This window comes from Falco naumanni, chromosome 8 (genome assembly GCF_017639655.2).
Source record: "Falco naumanni isolate bFalNau1 chromosome 8, bFalNau1.pat, whole genome shotgun sequence".
NCBI classification, from domain to species: Eukaryota; Metazoa; Chordata; class Aves; order Falconiformes; family Falconidae; genus Falco; species Falco naumanni.
The window spans coordinates 61,618,207-61,641,525 of record NC_054061.1 but is presented as its reverse complement, the minus strand read 5'-3'; the positions used below and the strand labels follow the sequence as shown (position 1 = coordinate 61,641,525).

Genomic DNA, 23,319 nt, shown 5'->3' with positions numbered 1-23,319 from the left:
TTACAGGATGTAAGCCCGCAAGATAACGATCAGTAAATGCATTCTAAACAGGGTTATTCGAAAGGCAATCAAATTTTTGCAACAGGAAAATTATTCAGGAAGTTGGATTCCAAGAGACTTCTTTAACCTCCTCCGACCCGATATTTCTTATGCTCCTACATTCAGCTCTTAATTCTTCAAATATTACCATATTTAGTAACTGGAGAAGATGGGAAAATATTTGCTGAAGGCGTTCGGTGGAGAAAATTTGATTATTTTCTTTTTAGTCTGGATCTTAACTCCTCAAACCACCCAACAACTCACCACAAACCTCCTGCATCATCCCTATGGCAAATACCTTGAGTGCAACTTGGCCAGCAGCTTTTCTTTTTAATTTTAAACTTTCTTTAAACCACTTCATATTTATTAATACCCACACTCTTACATCTCAAGATGGAGAGCTCTCATGGATACAGGATTCTCATAAATGCAGATATAGCAAACGACATAGAGAAGATTCAGTTGAAGAGCAACACTGCTCCGTCTGCCTGATCCTCTTGAACCCCTTTAAAGCCGCAGAAGGTGCAGACCTGCTGTCTGGACCACTAAATGTGGAATCTGGGAAAATATACAGCTTTAAAACATGCTGCTTCTTCAGATTGTGCTACCTTGAATGATGTGCTGCTGCACTACACATAACTGTAGACTGCTGTGACAATAAACAGGGGGGAAATGTTTATCAGCATTTAAAAAAAAAAAAAAAAAAAAAGAAAAGAGAAGGTGAGAGGATAGAAACTGTGTTTTAATGCAGAGTTTAGCCTGTTTTTTTATCCATACAGTTCCCATTCAGCTGGGGGTTGTCCAAGAGCAAAAGATATTCTTCTGAGTCCCTTCAATGATATTTTGCATCACAAGTCAGCTAAAGAACCCAGTAATTCTGTTCATAATAGGTTTTGGAGTTACATGTACCTAACTTACAATAGCCAGCTTTTTTGTTTTCTTTGCAGGAGGGTTAAAAGCTAAATAGCATCGAGAATAACACTGCAGTATCTCTCTTGCCTTAACCCACTTGGGGTACCCTCCGACGCCTAGAGCTCATTCAGAAACAAACAGACAAGCCAACCCACCGCAGCACTGTAAAACACTATACTGCACAACAGTTGCTATGATGCCTAGTGCTAAGAAACATAGTGGAGTTGTTAGCAAAGCTCTGAAGTTGGGCAAATGTGTTGAGCAGTCAGGAATCAGAATTTTTTTATTCTTTTAAATGTACTACTTTTTAGGACACACCTTACTGAAGCACAATGCCAATTGAATGCTTTTTTTTTTTTTTTCTGGCCCTATAGATTTCATAAAAGGGAGATTACCTGCAGAAAAAAAAAAAAAACAAATCCTGATGCTTCATTTCTTCAATCACAACTTTTCCCTTCCATGGTCTTCCTTGATCCTGTTCAGTAAAGGAGTTGTGGCTACTGCTCCTGGAAAGCAACAAAGAAGCTGGGAAGCAAGATTTTGTGGACAAAGCAAGCTAGAGGAAAAAGCCCTTCCCAGATGGCAGATCAGTTTTCTCAAGCCCTCTTTCAGCAATTGGCAATGCTGTCAGAAGATTCAGAGAGGAAAATGCTTTGGTTTGTTTTTTTTCTTGGAGGGTTGATGTCCCCTTAACAATAGGACTGACTGCACAACCAAAAAGTCCTTGGCTGAGGAAAACTCTAAGCTAGCTGAGATGCCCATGTACTCCTCCTGTGCCCTAAATGCCCAAGCTCCCCTCGTCCTCCCCTCCTAAGCGATGAAGAGCAGAAGAGATGAATCTCCATTCACAGGGGAAGCCGTGAGACCGGGGGACCTGCTTACAGCTGGCATCGCACAGCCAGGGACAGGTACAGTTGCCACTGATTTATATGCCACTAATGAGAAATTTTTGCAACATAATTCAAGCAGCACTGCATGGGTATGAAATCAGGGCGAAAGCCAGTTGAAAAGCAATGGCATAGCAGCTGGTTCGTTCGAAGGACTAATTATGGGATGGAGTCTCACACATCTGGGTCATCGCTGCACATCCATCTCAGTTGCATACTAGCGACAAGGTCATTACTCTTTGATAGTTCCTTGGTGACAGACACAAAATGACTCTACAGGTCCAGACCACTTTGTAGTGCACCGGTCTCCTCCTTAGAGTACCCCGCATGACAGGGGCTAATTGATCTTTGCATTGGCAGCATGAGCAGAGATCTCGGGGCCGATCTGCTTGGGAATGACATCCAGATTTGATGCACTGCAAGAGGCCAGCCTGGAAGAAGGCTATCCCACCAGCTCCCCGGCCACACCACTTCTGCAGCCATCAAGACAACTGAAAATCCTTTCATCATCTTGTTCAAACACGTGCGACATGGCAAAACAAAATGGGCTTTGGCAAAGGATCCTTAGTGGCAGAGCGCACCCAGTGCAGCTGCTTCACCACTTTCTCCACCTTTATGTGGCTGCAACCCTGAGTTGCGCTTACTGTCTGAGAGATCCAAAAAAAGCCTGGCAACACAGCCTGGAGAACTGCGGACAGAGTCAGGCCCTAGTAGTTAAAGATCCATGGCCTAAAAGGGAAGTATAATCTTTGTAGGGAAAGACATGCACCCACTTCACAGCTGCAGCAGCCCCTCTGCATCTGGATAAGCAATGGGAAACTCTCAGATGGCGGCCGGAGGAGGTACACGGCACGGGGGCGAGCTACAGGCTGCTGCAGGGCACAAGCCAGCGGTCATCTGAAACACTGAACAGCACCATGAGTTCAGTTCTGCAGCCAATGCATGTAAATAACTCCTGGTGAACTGTGCTCGGGTTAAAAACCAAGTTCACCCTGCTCATGGCTTTGATTTGAATGTGGGTTCACCAACTGTAACCTAGAACGTGTCAGCAAGAGAGAGGGTCTGAAATCCTCAGTGCTCGCTGCATAAACAAACTAATTTGCAGCCTGACATTTTAGCTGTGTCCTATGTAGATGTTTTTCTGCTTATTCAATACCCTGAATCAAAACACTTCATAGCTGTGCAATAATAAATAAGGTATTAATACTAGGCACCACAGGTGCTCGGTCCCTGATTTAACCTTCTTTTTTTCTTCTAACCCCAACCGGGGCTCTGAAAAATATGTAACTTCTTTTATAACTAACTTAGTGTTTTCAATCACTGGAAATAATTACTATCATGAACAGACAGCAGCATGCACAGGGCATATATAAGACAGCAAGGGGAGAGTGCAGGAAAGAGAGAGAGAGAACAAGAGAGAAGATAAGATACTGTCAAATACTCAAGATACTTCCAGCCTAGATTTCTGTTTTTCATGTACGAGAACAAACAGTTTTCAAAATATTCCTCTGTGAAGACAAAGAAACTCTGGGGGTCCAGAACGTACTCCTACTTTTTGGATGCTCTCTGCCCCTGGCTGTCCCGGGAGGCTGAGACACTGGCTTCTCCCTCAGGCTCTGCCAGGTCACACCAGATGCAGTTTTCATGACAAAATGAAAATTTCATGGCTGGTCAAGGTTTAAGTCCTAGTTTGTTTTTATAATCATTTGATTTCATCAGTTCCTCCTCTACCCAGCTCACACAACTTACCATATGTTGGGGGTGGGGGTGGGTGGGGGTGTGTGTGTTCTTTCCCTTTTCTTTCACTATCTTATCACAGACACGCTAGTGGTGACCTGAGGATAAAAAGGATAGAGAAAAATCAAGGGTGCTGCAGTGGGCAAATGCTACCGCTGAGGCCAGCTGGCCCCTGACAGATCTCGCTCGACTATTTCTGACATAGTTATAGTGCTCAGCCCCACGAACCTCACCTTGACCAGGTACTCAGAAAAGAGCTCTGGGATGCACACCCAGAGTCTGCTGTTCCTTCGTCCTTTTCATGCCATCTTGTCCCATCACCGCTGTTCATCAGAAACAGTAACTCAGGTTGACAATATTCCTACTAAAGACAGGAGCTATTGAATTATCTAAGGACAAAGCTAAATGCTAGCTTTTAAAGGATAACTGATCTACTAAAAGCAAGTATTGTTTTGGACATGCCATGTCATATTTATCATGCTTGGCTTCGCATTGCACTGTTATTGCCTGCGATGTCATTTGAACAACATGAAGTCGCATGGCACAACATGACAGATGCCTCAGCAATGAGGGAAAGACACTCTCTAGATTCCAGGTCCATTATAGCTCATCCCCAATAAAAGATTCAAGGGATACGAACGACAGTGTGTCTGCAGACCGTAAGTGACTCGAGTCTCCCCAGTTATCTGCAGAAAACAGATCTCCTCGGTTCACCTGCTTTTCACATAATTGACGTTCTATTTGCGTCCATTAAACGTGATTTCATCATCATCTTCTAACAACCAACCTGATTACAAAGTAGGAAAAGCCTTTCTTTCAGATTTTTGCCCATAACAGTCCTGAGGAATGTGCTGGGTAGAGACAGACTCCCTTTTAGCACAATACTGATCTTAATCCCTGATTTACCAGTAGAAAATCTCCCCTCCTTTAGGAAAAGGCATCACCTCAAGCAACACAAGAACACTCTGCCAGTCTTCAGAGGAGTAGACTGTCCTCGTCCTTTCCAATGAGATTTGCTCTCTTAAATGTTCCTTGAGAAACTTCAAAAGACAATAAATCATTGAGAATGGATTGTAATAAAAAGTATCCTAGAAGAAAATGCATCCATGTGTATTCAACTCTGAATTATTAAAAGCTTTCTAATTTTTACTCTTTTTTAGTGGCAGAGGAAAGGGAAAGCAGACAGGTTATCTCTGCCTTTCGACTGAAAATTACCTCCTCTTTTTCCAGAAATATCCAAAAATGGAAGGGAAATGTAGCTCCATTTCCATAGATAGTTTCTGATCTGAAATTCAGAAAAAAACCCAGCATTTTCTTCCAAAGAACCTGGCACTTTTAGAGGAAATTTAAAACATCGGTGAGCATTTTAATCACCTTCCTAAAAGCCCGTTTTCCAGTTGGAAAGGGCTTTCACCAAGAACAACAATAAAACCCTCCCTCAGGCTCCAATTCCCCAGTCCCCATGACCTTGTAGCTCCTCACACCCATCACAAAGGCTCGGCCACGGGAGCAGGTTGTGAGGATGAAGCTGGTTCTCTGCTTCAAAAGCAGAGCTAGTTCCCTGTAGGTACTCACGGCCCAACCTGCAGATCCTGCCATTTTTCATGGCCTTTTAATATCACCTCCACATCTTTTTTTTATTCCAATATTAATGGACTCGCTTATCCTGCTCTGTGCCCCACATATTCGCTAGATGAATACAATAAATTGGCAAGTCCGGTCTGACTGGCCATATGCTGTTCAATTTGTATCCGCTGGTGTCCTGACCTCGCTTTTGTCCGAGCTGCTAAAAAGTCCAACCGAGTGGCTGAAATATTCTCCTTTATCTGAAGCTAAGGAAACTATTCTTTCCCCTTTCACAAAACTTAAATTGCTTTTCAAAGAAAAAAAAAAAAAGAAAAAAAAAAAAAGTGTTTTTTTATTTTGCTCCTCAAATGTCTGAGGAAATACACAGAAAATGCCTGGCACATATGGTATTTTTATGTGGCTTATTTTTTTAACTTGTCTACAAGTCTGCACAGAATCATTACTATTTGGCACGCAGCAAAAGGAGGTCTCCTGTGCATAACATGATTTAGCCCGGCCGATAAAGTGGAAGTGGATTTCTACATTGCATATTAAGTTCTACCGGATACCATTTGCACAAGAGAGTAAAATTGCAGTTTCATGTTCTTCTATGATGATACATTTCCCGTCAGACAGTCTCATCTCTCTCTTCCTCCAAATATTAAAATTTCTCCCAGCAGCGACTCCACATTTCCCCCCCTCACTCCCATCTTGCCTCGCCGAAGGCCGTTACTCTTGTTTGCAGGGAGTTGCCAGCCAGAAGCCGGGCCCTGGGGTCCCCTCCCGGGGGAGCGGGGTGGGTGGCCGTGGGGACAAGCAGAGCCCTGGCAGGGAGGGTGCAGCACCCCAGGGCCGCTGCAGCAGGAGCGTGGAGCTTCACCAGACAGGGCCTCTCTCCACCTCTCCGAGGCTCACGCTGCCGGTGCACCGGGGACACTCCTGCTGCATCCTCCCACTCCGGCTGCCTTTTCCCCAACCTCCCCCACTGCCGGCAGAAGTCCCAGGCTGCCCAGATCCCAATCCACCTTGCACACAGGTGGTGGGGTTCCACTTGCTCACCTTGCACTAAGCATTCTGCATACCTACGTGCGGCCTCCCACGTTGTGTCCGGTGCCCCGGGAGCTGCCAAGCAGTGAGGGTCCTGCTCCCCAGCGCGCAGCCCACCACGGCATGGCACAGTGGAGATCGTGGCGCCTTCCCAAAACACAACGGCTACAGCTGGCGGGGCTGGGCACGCTCTGCGCTGGGTAACGAGTCGGCGGGATGGCCGAGCCCACAGTGGTGGGGAATGGAGTTACCTCTGCTGGTGCCAGGCACTCATGGTGTCCCCCAGGGCTCCGTGCTGGGGCCGGTTCTGCTTGATATCTTTACAGGCAGGATGGACGAGGGGATGGCGGGCCCCTCAGTCTGGGGCTGGCACCCAGCCAGGGGCTCTACAGGGGCAGGGGGCAGGCCGGGCCCAGGGCCCGAGGCCACCGTGTGAGGGTCCCCAGGGCTCAGCGCCGGGCCCTGCCCGCGGGTCACACCAGCCCCAGGCAGCGCCGCAGGCCGGGGCACAGCGGCTGGGCAGGGCCGGGGGGAAAGGGCCCGGGGGGGCGGCTGGGGCCGGCTGGGCAGAGCCCCCGGCCTGCCCGGGTGGCCGAGGCGGCCAGCAGCGCCCTGGCCGGTGTCCGGAGCGGCGTGGCCGGCAGGGCCGGGGCAGGGACCGTGCCCTGCGCTGGGCACCGGGGCGGCCGCCCCTCGAGCCCCGGGGCAGCTTCGGGCCCCTCATGGCAGGGGGGACGCGGAGGGGCTGGAGCGTGTCCGGAGCTGGGCTGGGGGCTGGGGAAGGGGCTGGGGCACAAGGCTGATGGGGAGCGGCGGGGGGCACAGGGGGCTGTAGGCAGGGGGGGTCGGTCCCTTCTCCCAGGGAACAAGCGACAGGACAAGGGGCCACGGGCCCAAACTGCAGCACAAGAAGTTCCATCTGAACGTGAGGCAGAACTTCTTTCCCTGGAGGGTGGCAGAGCCCTGGCACAGCTGCCCGGAGAGGCTGTGGGGTCTCCTTCCCTGCAGACATTCACATCCCGCCTGGACGTGACTCTGTGTGACCTGCTCTGGGTGACGCTGCTTTGGCAGGGGAGGGACCAGATGGGCTCCAGAGGTACCTTTGACCCCGACCAGTCTGACATTCTGTGATCTGTGCCACTAGAAAGACCAGTCTGTGGCCAAGGTGGGAAATGGCTTCCCATCAGCACTCTGAGCCTCACTGCCCAGGAACACAAAACCCACTCCATCACCGTGCACGCTGAACCAACCAGCCAGTCTGGCCTCTTCTTCCCCAGAAGCTTTTGGTCGGCTTCAAACAACCCTGGATGAAAGGCAGAGGCTCCAGTGGCATGACAAATGTCACTGCAATAGAAGGAGCAGACTGATGGGAGGGAAATGTTACGGTGACCCAGGAGCAGCCCTCAGAGAAACCCTCTGGCAAGAGGTAACCAAGTTTCATGTCCTCAGCCACTCGCTGGGTGCAGACGCTGCTGGTCCTGGTGCTAGTCAATGCAGCATCACTTCTTCCCATCCCACGTGTATTCGTGAGGCGCCCACTCTCCCTTGCTGGGCTCCCCTCCCATGGCTGCCACAGCTCCTCTCATTAACCAGCCCTTCACCCACCTGCCTTCACTGAGCTCGATTGCTTCACGCCACACCTTTAAAGTCAGTGGGAGCTTGGACTGAAATTCAATAAGCTGAGGATGACCTGTGCGGTCCCTGCCGTTCTTCCTTTCCCTATTAATTCCCCTCTCCTTCTTTTCCCATCATATTGTTTTACCAATTACTCCATGCCTAATAAATTACCACTAATGCTGCAGCATCAAACATTTATTATCCTGAGCACCACGTGACTAATGAGTGAGTTAACCTCCAATTTCTGTCCGTGTAATTCACGCACATTGATTTTACATGAAAAGAACTCTTGACTTACATTGGATGACCCTGATAAATTTAATCTCTTTAATGCTGCTTCTTTCTAAATAAATGTAAAATGTTTTCCTCTAGAAAGTTTCTCACCAGTAAAACTTGCACTGCAACTTGGCAAAAAACCTCCTCTATTACTCTGCCGAATAAATCAATAAAACTAAAAGAAAAACCTAAACCTGCATAAAAAGCCTCCGATTCCTCCAAGCGCTGGCAGCTCAGCCAGCCTGACAGCGCAGTTACAAACGTGACAGGTAATCAGAGCTGACAGCTGGTGTCAAAACCCGCAGCTGGAATTTAGCGGCAGGCTGGGATAGGTACGAGTTTGGGGGTCTCTTATTCCTGGTCTCATCACCCCTCCTTTCCCCCATGGCATCACCTCAGGGCCTGTGACCGGAGTGGCAAGGCTGGGCAGGGAGCACAGGGGCAACACGGCACCTCCCAAGCCAGGGGGACCCCGAGAATCCTCTCGCGTGGGTGGCAATGGGCCTTGCAGCTACATCAGCACCGCCGCCCCTGGCTTTGCTTTACTCTGTCAGAGGGCTAACAGGGAAACCGTGCTTCGGATTCTGTGCTGGCTACCATGGGGTGCTGCAGCTTTTCCCGAGGATGCACACAAGGCTGGGAGTTTTACACAGTCAAAACCTTGCAGAACCTTTGCAGAAGGCTCACGACCGGAGTTAGGGGAGTGTTTATTTAGATTACAAAGACGGCACACCTATCTTCTCTGTCATGCATATGTACCACGTACAGTGGAACATTGACACAGAAAGGCTCTGGCAGACAGGCTGCAAAGTGCAAACCAGCAAGGGGCTGGAAAGCCAGCTTGTCCAGCAGCCGGGGCTACAGCCAGGCCATAGAAAACCAAAGAAAAATTAATTTTGAAAAGAAAAAAAAAAAAAAAAGGTGGGGGGAGAAATTTTACCACAGGAAAGGTACGTAGCTGAGTATGGCCAGGGTTGCTCCTTCCATTGGGAAAGAGAGAGAGAGGAAGAAGGACTGGAGTAGAAACAGAGACAGGGAGGAGAGCAGGGCTTGCAGCTCCTCTGGCTTTGCAAGGGAGAAGGCTGCTGGGAGAGCAAAAGCCTTGAGCAGTGTTGCTGGGAGCAGTGGCCTCCCTCCATCCCTCCCCTCCACCACCGGCATCTCACACCTCTGCTGCAGGAGAGGCTGGCAGCAGCCTGGGCCACCTCTGCTAGAAACTGCCACCAGTTTAGACTCCTGCCCTTCTCCCATGGTGCGCGAGACCCCACCAGAGCAAGGTGAGCAAAAATGCCTCCTCCTCGCCCAGGCTCTTGAGGTCCCGGCCAAAAAGAAGGGAGAAAGCAAGGAAGTGAGTGAGGCAGGAGCAGGGCCAACAGCAGCCATCCTTCGGAAACACACATGGCTCAGGAAGGGCGGATCAGGTAGTGTGCCGAGGAGCACCAGTGGAAGGAAACAGAAGGGATTTGTTTAGGTTGTTCCTTTAAAATATGTCCACTCCCCTCTGAGCCTGCATATTTCACAGTCTCAGCATACTTTCCTTGTTGACAACTCTGGCAGACTCGGTAATCTTTTTTTCCTAAGTGAACTCACTCACCAAAGCATTTTTCAGGCTCCCACAACTTAAGGAATAGAAGCTGCAGCCTGAAAAAAAGCAAGGAACAAAACCAGTCACACCGCAGAACGTTCAGGGGCTCAAACATGCAGTGCTTGAAATGGCTAATTCATGGGCGTTATTCTGAAGTCATTAGTTTCTATTCCTTTTCATGGTAAAATAATTAAAATATTTTGTTTTCTGCGTACAAAAAAAAAAGGGGGGGGGGGGGGGGGGGGGGGGGATGAGGATCACAGCCATTTAGACTCCAAGTAGGTGTTTTTAATCTACAGGATGCAGGAAAATTGTGGAAGAATTCTATACACCCAAGTATTCAACAGTAACGCATTTCCACTACCAGAGTATTAGAATTTTATATGCCCAGGTATTAGAAACATCCGCGTTGCAGCGAGAAGTCCTGTTACCAGGCAAACATCAAGAACAGAAGATAAAAAGAAATCTACTGTGCTGGAGAATGTCAGTATATGGATGAGCAACCCAAGTCTGTGCAACTTTGTAATATTTTCCCTGACGATAACAGCTTTGGCTCAGACCTGGGAACAGTTATGTATTATTCTAAATAAACAGCTTGGTATTTCTCCATGCCAAGCAGCTCCGTTTGGTGCTTCGCAAAAGCTTGAAAACACTGTCCCGCTGCCACCACCCCCAGTGCATTGCTATTCCCCCAAAACAGCCCTTCTAGCCCTACGATTTTTTATCAAAAAAAATGTCCCAGAGAATCCAGCCTGAGCAACCAGAGCGCCCAGTTAATTGCCACATCACGGGCAGTGAATCGCATCTCCTGGTGCTCCCTCCATCCATCCAGCGGCCCAGGCAACATCGGCCTCAGCCTTCTTCCTTTGAAATAATAAGATAAGAATGAGAAGAATGGAATGGAATAATCATCATCTAAAATATTATTAAAAATAACAATAATAAAAATAATGATGAGGAGGAAGAGGGAGAGTTTAAATACTTATTTTTAAAGACCAGTCTGATGTTGCATGAGGCACTTGCTCAGTGGAAGGACTGCTGGGAGATTTGATTCACCACGTGTGAATATATTTACATATGCTAATTATGATGGTAATTCCTGTACATAATTATCAAGATATTAATAATATATAAGCGCAACTATACCAATATTATATTTTTATATTTGCTATGTTGTGTTAATATTAATATATGATTTTAATGATGATAATAGAATTTATTCTAGCAATAACTTAATTTTCTAAAATGTTTTGTTATTATATTTGCTATAGCATATTAACGTTATTATATGATTTTAATAATAGTCATTGTATTGATTCTAGTAATAATTGTTCATTATTATATTTACTATGGCATATTAACAACGTACGCTTTTAATACAAATTATATTTATTCTAGTAATAATTTAATTTATATATATTTTTGTTATTATATTTGCTATGGCATATTATTATATTAATAATTATGATTATTCTAGTAATAATTACATTTTTAAAATTTTGTTATATTTGTTATGGCATATTGCTATTAATATACCTATATTATTTTAATAATTATGTTGATTCTAGTAATAATTGAATTTCTAAAATCTTCATTATTCTTATATTTGCTATATCATATTAATATTAATATTAATATATCATTTTAATAATAACTACATTGGTTCTAGTAATATCTTTTAAGAACTTACTATATTTGCTATAGCACATTAGTATTAAGATATTTTTAAATAACAACCATATTGATACTCGTAATAACTTTTTATTATTATATTTAATAATATAGTGTTAATACTAATATACGATTATTACATATATAAAAATTAACTTTAGAAATTTTTGTCATTATTAGATTTGCTGCGGCATGTGGATATTAATATATCATTGAAATGATTATTATAGTAGCAGCATCTTAATTGGTAAACAATTTTTTTGTTATCAGCCAAACTCCCGACTGGAGCCGCCCCCCCCGCCGTGCCCTGCCCATCCCCCCCCGCCGCCATTCGGCGGTATCTCCTGCCATCTACTGATGCTGCCGCGGCTGCTGCCTCTCGCCACGCGTGGGGCGCGGGTCCCCCCCTCTCTCGCCCCACACGGGGGGGCTACGGGATGGGGGGAGCCACCGGGAGCCCGGCCCCGGTCCCGGCCCGCCCCGGGCGGCCTGGCCGCCCGGGGCGGGCCGGGACCGGGGCCGGGCTCTGCCCGAAACCTCCCCGGGGGGAGGGCGAAGGCGCAGCCCTTAAGAGCGGCGGCGGCATCCAGCGCCCCATCCCTGCGCGGCCATGGGGGAGGCGGTGGGAGGCAGCGCGGTACCCCCGCTGCCGCCGTCGGAGGCGGTGGGGGGGCAGGTGAATGCCCTGACCGTCCTGGCCTTACTGGAGAAACTGGTCTCGATGTTGGAAGCGGTGGAAGGGCAACAACGGCAGATGGAACAGAGGCAGCGGGGTTTGGAAGGGGCTGTGCGGGGTATTCAGGGAGACCTAGGGAAATTGTGCCGCAGTCACGGGGCGACCGGGGAAGCGGTGGAGAAGCTGCTGGAGAAGTCGCGGAAGGTGTGCGCCCATACCCGTGCCGTGCGGGAGCGGCTGGAGAGGCAATGCGACCAGGTGCGACGCCTGGAGCAGCATCACGCCCAGCTGCTCCGGCGGGACCGCTTCAAGGTGCTCATCTTCCAGGTGAGAGGCTCTGCGGCCACCCCTGCACCCCGCATCCCTGCATCCCGGCCCCGCGAGCTCACTCCTGAACTGGAGGGAAGAGCCCTTTTCTGCTCACTCCTAGCAAACTTGGGGAAAGAGCTGTCTTTGTGTGAACTTGGCAAACTTGGGAGAAAAAACTTCTTTTCATCTTGAAAAACTTGGGGAAGGAGCAGTCTTTTGCTAACTCCTAGCACACCTGGGGGGAAAGCCCTCTTCAATTCTTAGCAAATTCAGGAGAAACGCCCGCTTTTACTCTTCGGAAACTTGCAGGGGAAATCCTGTTTTGCTAACTCCTAGCAAACCTGAGGAAAGTTAAGCAGTCTTGTTTGCCAACTCTCTCGGCAAACAAACGTGGGGGGAAAGTTCTTTATCTTTTTGTGAGCTCCTAGCAAACAAGGGTCAAGAGCCTTTTGTTTTTGCTAACTTTTAGCAGACTTTGGGAAAAAGCCCCCTTTAACTCATGGCAAACTTGGAGAAAGAGCTGTTGTTTACTGTTAGTGAATCTGAGGAAGGAGCCCTTGTTTTGCTCTTGACAAACTTGGGAAAAGTGCTGCCTTTTCTTCTCAGCAAACTTGGGAAAGAGCTGTCTTTTACTCATTCTCAGCATACACGGGGAGAAGAGCTGTTCTGTTGTGGATGTTTTTTGGTTTGTGGTGTTTTCTTTTGGTTTTTTAAGCAAACTTGAAGAAAGGGCCCTTTTTTTTTTTTTTTTTTAAGCAAACTCAGAAAACTTGAGAAAGGAGCCCATTTTGCTAAATCATAGCAGTGCCCCTAGAAACTGCCATCCCATCTGCCCTCAGAAGCAGGAGAGAGACAGCACTGCAGCTCCCTGTCCGCTCAGGCTCACTCCGCCCCGCTTTGCTCCTCAGGCTCTTCTGGCCCATTCAGGGATGAGCTAAAAATGCAGCTAAAAACTCCGCTTCCTGGGAGTCCATCCAGTGATACCAGCAGTTTGCATATTTTCCCCTTTTTAAGCAATGGGCTGGATAGAACACTGCGTGAGCTTTAACTAAACACAGGACATGACTTTCACATCTTTAAAATTAAAAAAAAGCAAACAGACCTCCACAACACCCTGGGGGAAGGAAGGAGGGAGAGCAAACGTGAGGCTGGAGTAAGCCGCAGCTCAGGCACATCACCAGCTCCTCATGCTAAGCTTGTCGGCCGAGTCACTAATTCTGCTCCTTGGGTTGTTGGGTGTTTTCTTTCAATTTAAACAAAGCCAAAACAACAGAGCAGTATTAGATTTTAAAAGCTGGCAGGTCTGGGTAGTACACAGGCACTTCCCCCAGAAAGGAAGCTCCCACCTCCCTGCTTATTGTTCTCCCAAATTACAGTCCAGGCTTGTCAAGCCAGAAGAGGAGGAGCTGCAGCCTGTACGAGCACAGTGGTTTCCACCACAGAAGGAATGTGGAAATTATTCCAGGGACTGGGTAAATTAAAAGACACATGTTCTCTGCAGTTCTGCAAGTAATTTAAGATCCATTACTGCAAGTCAAAAGACTGCCATCTCCCAGGCCCCGTTAGCTAATGACTGGCTCCCCCCTCCAGGTTCAGACGTAGACCCTGAAGGTTTCCCATAGGGAGGGCACACCAGCGTGGCCTGGGGGAGGTAATCTTGTGGCATTTCCGATACCTCCAAGCACGAGAATTAAGGCCTTGCCATTGCAACTACAGCATCTTCCTCCACAGAACTCAAATTTTAGCATTTTAACATGACATAATGCGGAAAGAAAAGACTAAAACACGTGTGTGTGTGTGTGTGTGCAGGGCACTCCGTGTTACCTTGGCTAGGGATCTCCGTTGCTGCTGGCCCGCAGCGGTGATTTGCAGGGACCGGGTGAAAGTAATGGTAAAACTCGCCAAGAAGGTTTGAAGGGTGAAGCAGTATCCCAACAGGGGAGAGCTAGCTTTGCTTGTTTCCTGACACTACGTAGCATCTCTGCAAAGCTAAGGCCTCTCTAAACCTCCAAGTCTTTCCTTAATACCAGATCCTAAAGTGCATAAACCCAAAGCAAACGACACAGGTCTGTGTCCCAGAACGATGGCTTCTCCACTGCTTCTCCACCACCCACCACTGGGCTGGTACCTTTGAACAGCAGGTCTGTTCTTCATTGCTTTTACAAGGATTTAGTTGACTCAGTTCCCACCTCTCACTGGAAAATATGTTGCCGTGGCAGGGGGAGATGAACATAACCGATCCCAAGCCAATGCAGATCAGGAGCACAAGCCTTTGAAAAGAAATACTGCAGTTAAATTCAGTAAAAATATTCATCTGTCCGCCGGGAGTTGCTCCTGGCACTGGTCTGCTACTAACAGGCAGTGTGGCTGTTTGGAAAACCAGGACAGCCAGCAGCGCTTCCCGGGGGGGCGTAGGAGGGTGGCCGGGGTGGGCAGCACCCAGGGCTTTCTCCCGCAGAGCCTGGGAGGAGCTGGGATTTTCCACCGAGGAAGCAGCCGCACCCAGAGGGATAGTGGGTGCTTACTGGGCTGTGCCCAGTGCCTGCTGCTGGCCTAGGCAGGCGCCTTACCTGCGTGCCCACCTCCTTGAAATCGCCCCGCAGGGTCTCCTTACAAGCTGGAGGTGGGATGACCTGGTAGTCAGCAGGGCCACCACCTTGCTGGCATAATTGCACAGAAGGAAAAGCAGAAGGGCTGGCTGCGTTTCTGTCCTGCCCCAAGCAGGAATCTATGGAAAAACAATTGCAGGAAGGAGAAGTTATACTGACGTCAGATTTCTGTAAAAACAAAAGGGAAAACTGGATGTCTGAGGCTTCTCTTCAGCTGGGGTATTCTTTTTTTTCCACTGGAAAAAAAAAAAAAATCCCAAACTTCACACAGCATGTTTCTTGTTAAGACCTGCTTTTCCAGCTTAGGGAGACAGCTCGGCATGAAAATAAAAATACACGTTTGCGAGTTGGTTCTGCGTTCACTGTATACTTCAAACTCCCTGATACTTGGTGGGAGCACTGAGCATAGCCAAAACACATGACTGAGCTTCAGCTCTGCATTTTTTGAAACCGTGCTGCTGCCCACCAGCATCAGCTTTCCCTCAGCGTACACGCTGAGAATGAACTACGTTTAGAAAAGTTCATCTATTTACATATTTTCCATTAAAATGCTCTTAGTTTTCTCTCCCTAGACTGTCTGCATATATTTCTTTAATTGGTGACATATTTTCAGGGAGCTCCATTCCAAGCATTTGAGGATGCAAAAGTTATTACAAATGCCACAAGTGACACAGCAATTCAGCAGAACACTAAAGTGACTGTTTTAAAAATCCTTGTTAAGCTTTGGCATTGTTCCCCTCTGTTTTGTTCTCATCACATGATCAGCTTTTTGGTTCTGGTTTGGTGGGGGTTTTGTTTGCTTTTTTAGCTGCAAAAGCAAGATGCAAGATAAAAAAAGGCTCGTGTTTAGTTTGTTTTTTTTTAATTAAATGTCATGTTTATTAGCGAATAGGAGAGATAAGTCAAAATTACAGCTTGGGGTCAAGTACACTGATATTCAAGTCCCTTCCAGATGCTGCTCTTGGTTTTCATGCTGAAACGAAGCAAGAGGAGGGCACAGGAAATTTGCCATTTGATTGTACCTTGTTGTTTGGGTCGCTCCAATCATCTTTTGAAAAACTCAAAAATGAACAAGTGAGGGAAACAGAAGAATTACAGGCCATTAATGCTATTATCTAACTACTAAATTTCCCAGTGGAGCTTTGCAGGGAGAATACTCTTATATCGACTAATGACAAAAATTCCTCTCAAGGCTCCTAGGACTTGACCCAGCTGTGGTTTGGGCGGCTGGGGGACGGTGCAGCCAATGCCTCAGCCTACACAGGACCAGGACGTGCAGATGGGCAGCTAGCAACCTCCTCCTCCCCACCCTCCTCCCTCCCTGCGGCAGCATCCCGGGCTGCAGAGCATGCGTTTGTCCAAAGGAAAATAGGTGGAGCTATAGCTGTTTTTAGAAGGATTTGTCATCTTTCAATAAATTTCGTGCTGCAAAACAAGTTTTAGACTAGTAATCATTTAGGCATATAACAGCATCTACAAAGTAGAGAGGAGCCTGGACTGCTGTCAGCATGGGAAAATGCCATCTCCCCTTCTTGAAGGCCATGGCCTCGTACATCCAATTAACAGAACCCAAACCAAAGCACACTGATTTCTCTTTTGTAGCATCAGAGATCCAGCACTTCTGAGTAAATTAGTTACCTGTTCACTCCAGCTGTCCAGTTTTGTAGTACACCATTAAGGATCTTATCTTCCTTTCTGGTAAAAGATAGAGATGAGATTATGACCTATAGGAAGTTCCCGAGAACGGCTGATCAAGGCCACAGGGAAGGCACTGATTTTAACTTTGCAAGTATTGTATTAGCAAGAGTTGTTTTACACGGGGAGCTTGCACTATTCTATTCATCTCCTATGTGGAAAACTAAAATTCAGAGGAGCTAACTACCTGCAGTCAAGCTCATCTGAGAAAATACAAAGCGCCGTTGTTGAACTCGGATGTGAAAAATAAAAAGATGTCTTGCTTTCTCAGAATTTTAGATTAGATCAAGAAGAAAAGATCAAAGTTCTACTTTTTTTGGCATGGAAAATAGTTGCGCAGTTTGTAACAGTTGGCATTTCTCAGTGTATTGTTCTAGTCTTCCTAAATGAAGTACCAGGCTGCTTGAAAAATGTATCAAAACAAAATATAGCTGTCATATAAACCTGTTAGACCAAAAAGTTACCAATAGCCCACTTACAACATGTTATCAGTAACTGTATTTGAAATAGAAACGTCTGTTCCACCACAGAGCGTTCCTGCTATACCACCACCCTATTTCCAAAGCATTTTTACTTAATTTATTTTCATTTGCATTTTAATTGTTCCTGTGATACTAAGGTCTTTTAGAAACGTGAGATAGGAAAGCAGGTCATTCCCATTTTACAAGCGGAGTAATAGATGCCCAGAGGCTGATGTTTTCCCGGGCCACGCAGGAAGCTTAGATGGAGAGGTGATTTCTTGAATGCCAGTACTGTCCGACAGCCACCTAGGATCTGCTTTTAATTGAATCATCAGCTCATTGTGTAGTGTCTTTTTGTTTGGTTTGTTTTCTCCATAAATACGGATAGTTTGACAGTCTCCTTTCTACTCAGTCACTAACTTGATAAAAATTACAAATTAAAATCTGTGTCCACATTCCTCTAGGGCCTGCACACGGTACTTTAGTTTAACGTGAAGACTGTAGACAGCTAAACTGACCTTGAGAAGAGCCACACAGGCCCACCTCTGGCTCAGGCTGCACCGTGATCAATCTCATACGGCACCACCTTCCCAGATTCGATACTTTAAAAGTTACAACCCATCTTCACTCATTAAAATCAGAGTTTTCTACGCCATTCAGGCACTTTCACCTGAACGTTCAGATGTACGCGATTACCTAGGTTTGGAAAGAACGCACAAGATACGTGAATTATGCTTTATACTGAGCCCTCACACTCTGGGGAATTGTTTAAACACTGCACCCACTCATGTAATCCACATTTCATTAACTGCAGTGGAGAGAAAATATAAATATTTGTACTGCAGTTACAGCTGCCTTCACTTAAAGCTGGTGCAGGCTGTCTTTGTTTTGTTATCTTGGTCACTGTTGCCGATAGCTGCAACAACATTATAGGTGTCGGGAGAAGAGCACTGGCTTTATTAGCTTTCATCTGTGCCAGCGTATCTGACTGAAGCCGCTGGGCCAGAAAGGTGTGTGGAAACCGTACAAGGAAAGCAGATACCAACTGCCAAAACCCCATCCCTTTTTTTGATGCTTTTCATTTTTATATCCTTGAGGTGTATTCATCAACACGCATGAATCCCAGCATATACGATTATATACTGCGTCTATATGGTATAAAATGATTCTGCTTGCCCACGTGCATATTCCTGAGTACCAGAAGCACTATGAGGTAGTCAGGACTATTTTGTTTTTAAAAACAACTATGTACAACATCCTTATACAGCCTTGACAGCAAATTTAACCCAAGCCACTGTTCTCTCCAGTGATCACAATTGCATGCTCAGTCCTGAAATAATGAGCGTGAACTTTGAAGTGCATGTGGCCTTTTTTCCCCTCAACTGTACACTCCAGCCCGCTGGGACAGATCTGAGACTATTACAGCCATTTCACTCAGCACTTACCACCTTCTGTATCTAAAGATAAGTCGGGGGGGGGGGGGGGGGGGGGGGAGAAAATCCATATGACCAAGTGATGTTGCATGCACTCTGTCTGAAAGTGATAAAAAAGGTAATGAAAAGAGACTATGCAGAATTAAGGCGTAACAATCCTGAAAGAAAAAGGGAGTGTGCGAGGAGCCTCGCTTGCTTTGCATGGGCAGATGCCTGCAAAACCCACCGCAGAACAGAGTGTTTATTGTGCTGCCTCTGAACTCTCGGGGTTGCAGAGCTTCTGCACTCGGCAGTCACAGAGGTCCTTCATTACAAGTTGCAGCATCTGCCTTTGTTCAGCGTGTTGTTTTCAGATACCTTCTTTCTTTCCATGCCCTTTCTTGGTTTGGTTTCTAAAAAGCAGTAATTTTCCTGTTACCTAGAAATGACTACTAGTGTTTTCTAGGTGGTATAGTGTCTGTTTGGTTTTGTGTGCCATAAACTCTTGTTTTTCAAGGAGCCGTCCTGTCCATATTTTTCATATTCACCAATTTACCAACCAAATTTATTAACTTTTTCTGTAAACAGCTGTAAAATAGCACACACTCTATGCATCGTGGACTGCATGGTTTCTCAGTATCAGCAATCCATTTTTAACAGCAACATACTTTTTTCTAAAAATCCAGTGAAAGCCCTAACTGAATTTTGACATCCAAGACACCTCTCAGATGCAACTAACACCTCTGCAGAGATATTTCCAGTCTTTGGCTTGAGAAACTGAAATCTTGGGCCGGGGGGTGGGGAGAGGGGGGTATATTACTTCTGTAGGACTAGGCAGGGGTCTGTAGCACAACCCCTTTAGCCACCACACGATCCCTTCTCCCCAGGGATAGGTGTACAACTACACAGCTAAACTCTTATTGCAAGAGTGTCTAATTTAAATGACAAAGAACAGGATTTCCATTCTGTATACATTCCAAGTCCCTCCAAAAGAGAAATCTTACAGCTGACAGCTCATTAGTCTTAAACTTTACCAGATAATGGTTCAGTGGGCTTTGAGTGGCTTGTTACTGGTTAAATATACTGAAACAACAAGAAGTGTTCAGCATTCTTCATCTCACTGAGGGGAGGGGGGAAGCACAGGGTTTGTGCTTTGTTTATTAAATTTGTGCCGTGTGAACTATGAAACTCAAATATTGTCAATTCTTTCAGGAGGAAAATGAGATCCCTGCCAGTGTTTTTGCAAAAGAGCCTATTCCCAGCATTACAGAAGGAAAAGAGGAGCTTGTGGATGAGAACAAAACACTGGAAGAAACCTTGCACACAGTGGAGTTGTGTTCAGATGATGAAACGTTTCATGAGGAAGATGATGTGGATGACAGTGCAGAGGAGAAAACAGAGGAATCAAGAGCTGAGAAAATTAAAAGATCCAGCCTCAAGAAGGTGGACAGCCTCAAGAAAGCATTTTCCCGCCAAAACATCGAGAAGAAGATGAACAAGATCAGCACAAAGATTGTCTCACCTGAACGGCGAGAAAAGATCAAGAAATCGCTTACTGTACATCATCAGAAATCCTCTTCTTCAAAGAGTTCAGCTTTCAAAGTATCTCCCATCGCGTTCAATGTGAAGAAAGCCCGTGAAGGAGAAAGCCCCGCTGAAGCTGAGGACAGACCGACAGAAACTACAAGCAACGACCAAGCTGAAAATGAGGATGAAATGTCATTCGCCGACATGCACTCCGATATGACACCTACCACCTCCCTGGCTGAGGAGGGCAAAGCAGTAGCCGATTCTCTAGAGAAGGAAGCCAGAATGGGAGGGAATGCCAGGATGGACAACAACATTGAGCTGTCCATTGTTGAAGATGATGAAGAGTATGGGGTGCCTCTAGAAGTTTCTAGCCAGAAACTGTACGATGAAAGAAACAACCCAGTCGGCGGGGAAACGGAACAATCTGATGAAGAAACGACCCAAGCAGCTGTCCTGCAGATAGACCACACAGCGTAATCAACCCGAGCCTTCCTTCGCCTTCCCGATGCACAGTTTTACTTAGGCGAGTAACTGGTTTCTGCTACACAGCCAGCCGTAGTAATTCAGCTTCTTCCATCCTTTTCTCTGCAGTGGTAATTTATTGCATCGTGTTGGAATGGAGAGTGAACGAGGTCAATGACACAGGCTGCAGCATGCTCCGTTTTAGGCCAAGTCACCAGTGTTTATGAATTTAGAGATGCTGTCAGCTGGCGTAAAAGACTATCAGGAAACGAGCATGTCTACTAGGAGCAAGCTGGTCAGCTGGCTTCCTCATAGTTAGGTCAAAGGAACGCATGGAGAGTAGTCAAAACCCAGACTTTTTTGTTCTGCTTTCTTCTCTCAGTATTTCACAGCACTGTGAGTAGTTTTGTATGTAAATGTAGAAATACCAACGAGAACATTTGATTCGGGTTTCCTTGCTATGCTCCGTGAATACCAACAGCCTCAGTAACCGCGCAGTCACGTATGGTCGGTTTGGGGCTTTGCTCCACGATGCTGTATGACTAAAAGAGCAGAGGAAAATTTGGCTTCATCCATTTCAGTCAGGGAAGGATTTTTGCCAGTAGTCTCTCGCCATTCGCTTAGAAGAAATGACTGTGTTTAGGTGGAAATGAAAAAATGTTTTCTAATCTACCGGAGTTATGGAAGTACGTTAGTGACAAGCATGAATGTATGATCAGTTACTGTACCTTTAAGGGATAAGAAATGGAGAAGAAGAAAAAAAAATAGAAAGACAGGAGGAATTTGATAGGAACATGGAGATAGTCTGAAGAAAGTATGAGATGCTATGAAATGTAATTTAAAAAAAAAAAGGAAAAAATAAAACCCCAAAATATTAAATCTATATTCCCAGCTTAAAGTATATATACTTAGATAACACTAATTAATTTTTAGTCTCTATAGCAATATACTATCAAACTTTGCACCTGGCACAACTTTGTATCTCAGAGTATTTTGAAAATAGCATAATTTATCTTTTTACAAGTATTTCATATATAGAGCTATATCTACACAGAATTTAGATAACTACAGGGATGTAAGGACAATTTTTTCAAAAAAAGTTAAATACTCTTTTAAGCACGTCTAAAAGGGAACAAAGTGTTACGGATTGAACTTCATAGCAGGGATGAGTTTACGTAAGGATGACTCGGCAAAGCCACAGGATTTGATTCTCTGCTAATAACTTTCATCAAAGCCACCTACCTACTCTCAAAATTACCAGTCTGTGATTTTTCAGAATTAATTGAAACTGAGAGGTTACGGGGTAGTTTGTTCACTACGAATGTTCATTCTTGTCACTTAACAAAGTTAAGGGGGAAGGGAGGAAAGGGAAGCATAATGCCCACAACAGTTACCTTACATCCTTGTTTGCTTATGCAGTGGATTATTTTTTTATATATATATAAAAATATATATAAAATTCTACTGATACTTAACATTGCACTAAAAGGTTGCTTCCTTCAACTTGTATTTAGTACCACAAATTACAGGGGAAATAAAAACTACAAAAAACAAAAATATCATTATGATATGATTAACAGGTATTACTCCACAGGGGTAATATCTGTTACCAGTAAATCACACTGGAAATTAGTTGGTAAGAGCTTAGTGTAGGCGAGTACTATCAAGAGTTAAGCTCTTAAGTGTGTGGTATCATACAGGTGATACTGTCTGTAAGAAAAATCATGGCATAACTCGTGCAGCTATATTTTTATTTTGTATTAACTACAATGGATTTCAATCATTTTTACTTGTAACTAACTACAAAAATGACAAATAAAAGCATAACATAAAGCACAGCCACGTCAGTCTTTGGGAGAAGCAGCCTGAGAGGTTGGCAAAGATGAAATTTAAAGGTCAAGCATTTATTACTAAAGTTCACGTCCCTATTGTACCTATACCATTTTCTTTCTCATCCTCTGCTGTTATTTAGCAACGTGAACAGCAGTGCTTTGCTTTCCAAACACTTGTCAGATCTCTAGCCCATCCAAATGTAGTCAGGCACTTTCCAAAATCTGCTAGCTCCATCTGCATTTTTTATTGGACTGCAGCACACTTCTAATACTTTAAATAGTCCTTAAAGCATATTTATATTGAATCGTATGCTCTGTTTATGCACACAGATAAACTCATGTCTTCTAGAGTGCCACATAGTCTTTAGCAGGCTTAATTTTACTGACAGTCCAAAGAATGCACGTTTAACCTTTATGTAACAGCTGTCAGCTTCCCACAGCCACCCAGCGCTAACCAGGAACCCCAGCATCATGTTTACATTTCCCTTTCAGATATGCCTGGTTTGTTTGTCCTGCTAAGCTTTAATGCAAACAATACCCCTGGCCACGCTTTATACAGTTTTAGAGATGCTGAAACGAATCCCATGCGCAGTGTGTTAAGAGCATTACAATGCCATCCAGTAAAACCATTGGAAATGCGGATACCGAGCATCTGTGAGAATTAATTCAAATACCCACTTCAGGATACGTTACGCACACAGCCATCAGTTGCAGGACTAGAATTAAATGTTTTCTCCATCATGATCACACATTTACAAGGATGAGCAGGCCTGTAATTCTAACATAAGGAACCATGCTTTGCAAGAGAGAAAAATGTTTGCTCAACTCATGAATGTCTGATTTGGTGCTGTCCTATAAACCAGAGGAAGAAGCAAGCTCAGGATCCTGAGATGTCCCCAGGCTCTTTCTTCCCCTCTCCTCCTATTCTGGAGTCTTGACTGAAAACATTAGTCTGCAAAACTTACTGTTTTGGGGAGGAGACAGACTGAAGCACCA

The 23,319-nt window shown here is 45.5% G+C and overlaps 1 protein-coding gene and 1 long non-coding RNA gene across 3 annotated transcripts; one reads left to right on the top strand and one right to left on the bottom strand.

Annotated features, from left to right (window-relative positions):
• Positions 1-9,814: 9,814 nt before the first annotated feature.
• On the bottom strand, positions 9,815-16,621 carry LOC121092791. 2 transcript variants are annotated; one of them, XR_005829384.1, is made up of 4 exons: positions 16,570-16,621; positions 14,893-15,050; positions 14,451-14,592; positions 9,815-10,765 (listed from the first exon to the last, which is right to left on the bottom strand). It is a non-coding gene; the product is annotated as an uncharacterized LOC121092791 (long non-coding RNA). The 2 variants fall into 2 exon arrangements; XR_005829383.1 differs by lacking the exon at positions 9,815-10,765 and having other exon boundaries at positions 13,052-14,592.
• Positions 11,894-22,324, top strand: CAVIN2 (caveolae associated protein 2). The gene is made up of 2 exons (XM_040604338.1): positions 11,894-12,340; positions 19,712-22,324. Exons 1-2 carry the CDS (start codon positions 11,948-11,950, stop codon positions 20,504-20,506), a joined length of 1,188 nt encoding a protein of 395 aa, XP_040460272.1. The 5' UTR covers positions 11,894-11,947; the 3' UTR covers positions 20,507-22,324.
• The last annotated feature ends 995 nt before the right edge of the window (positions 22,325-23,319 follow it).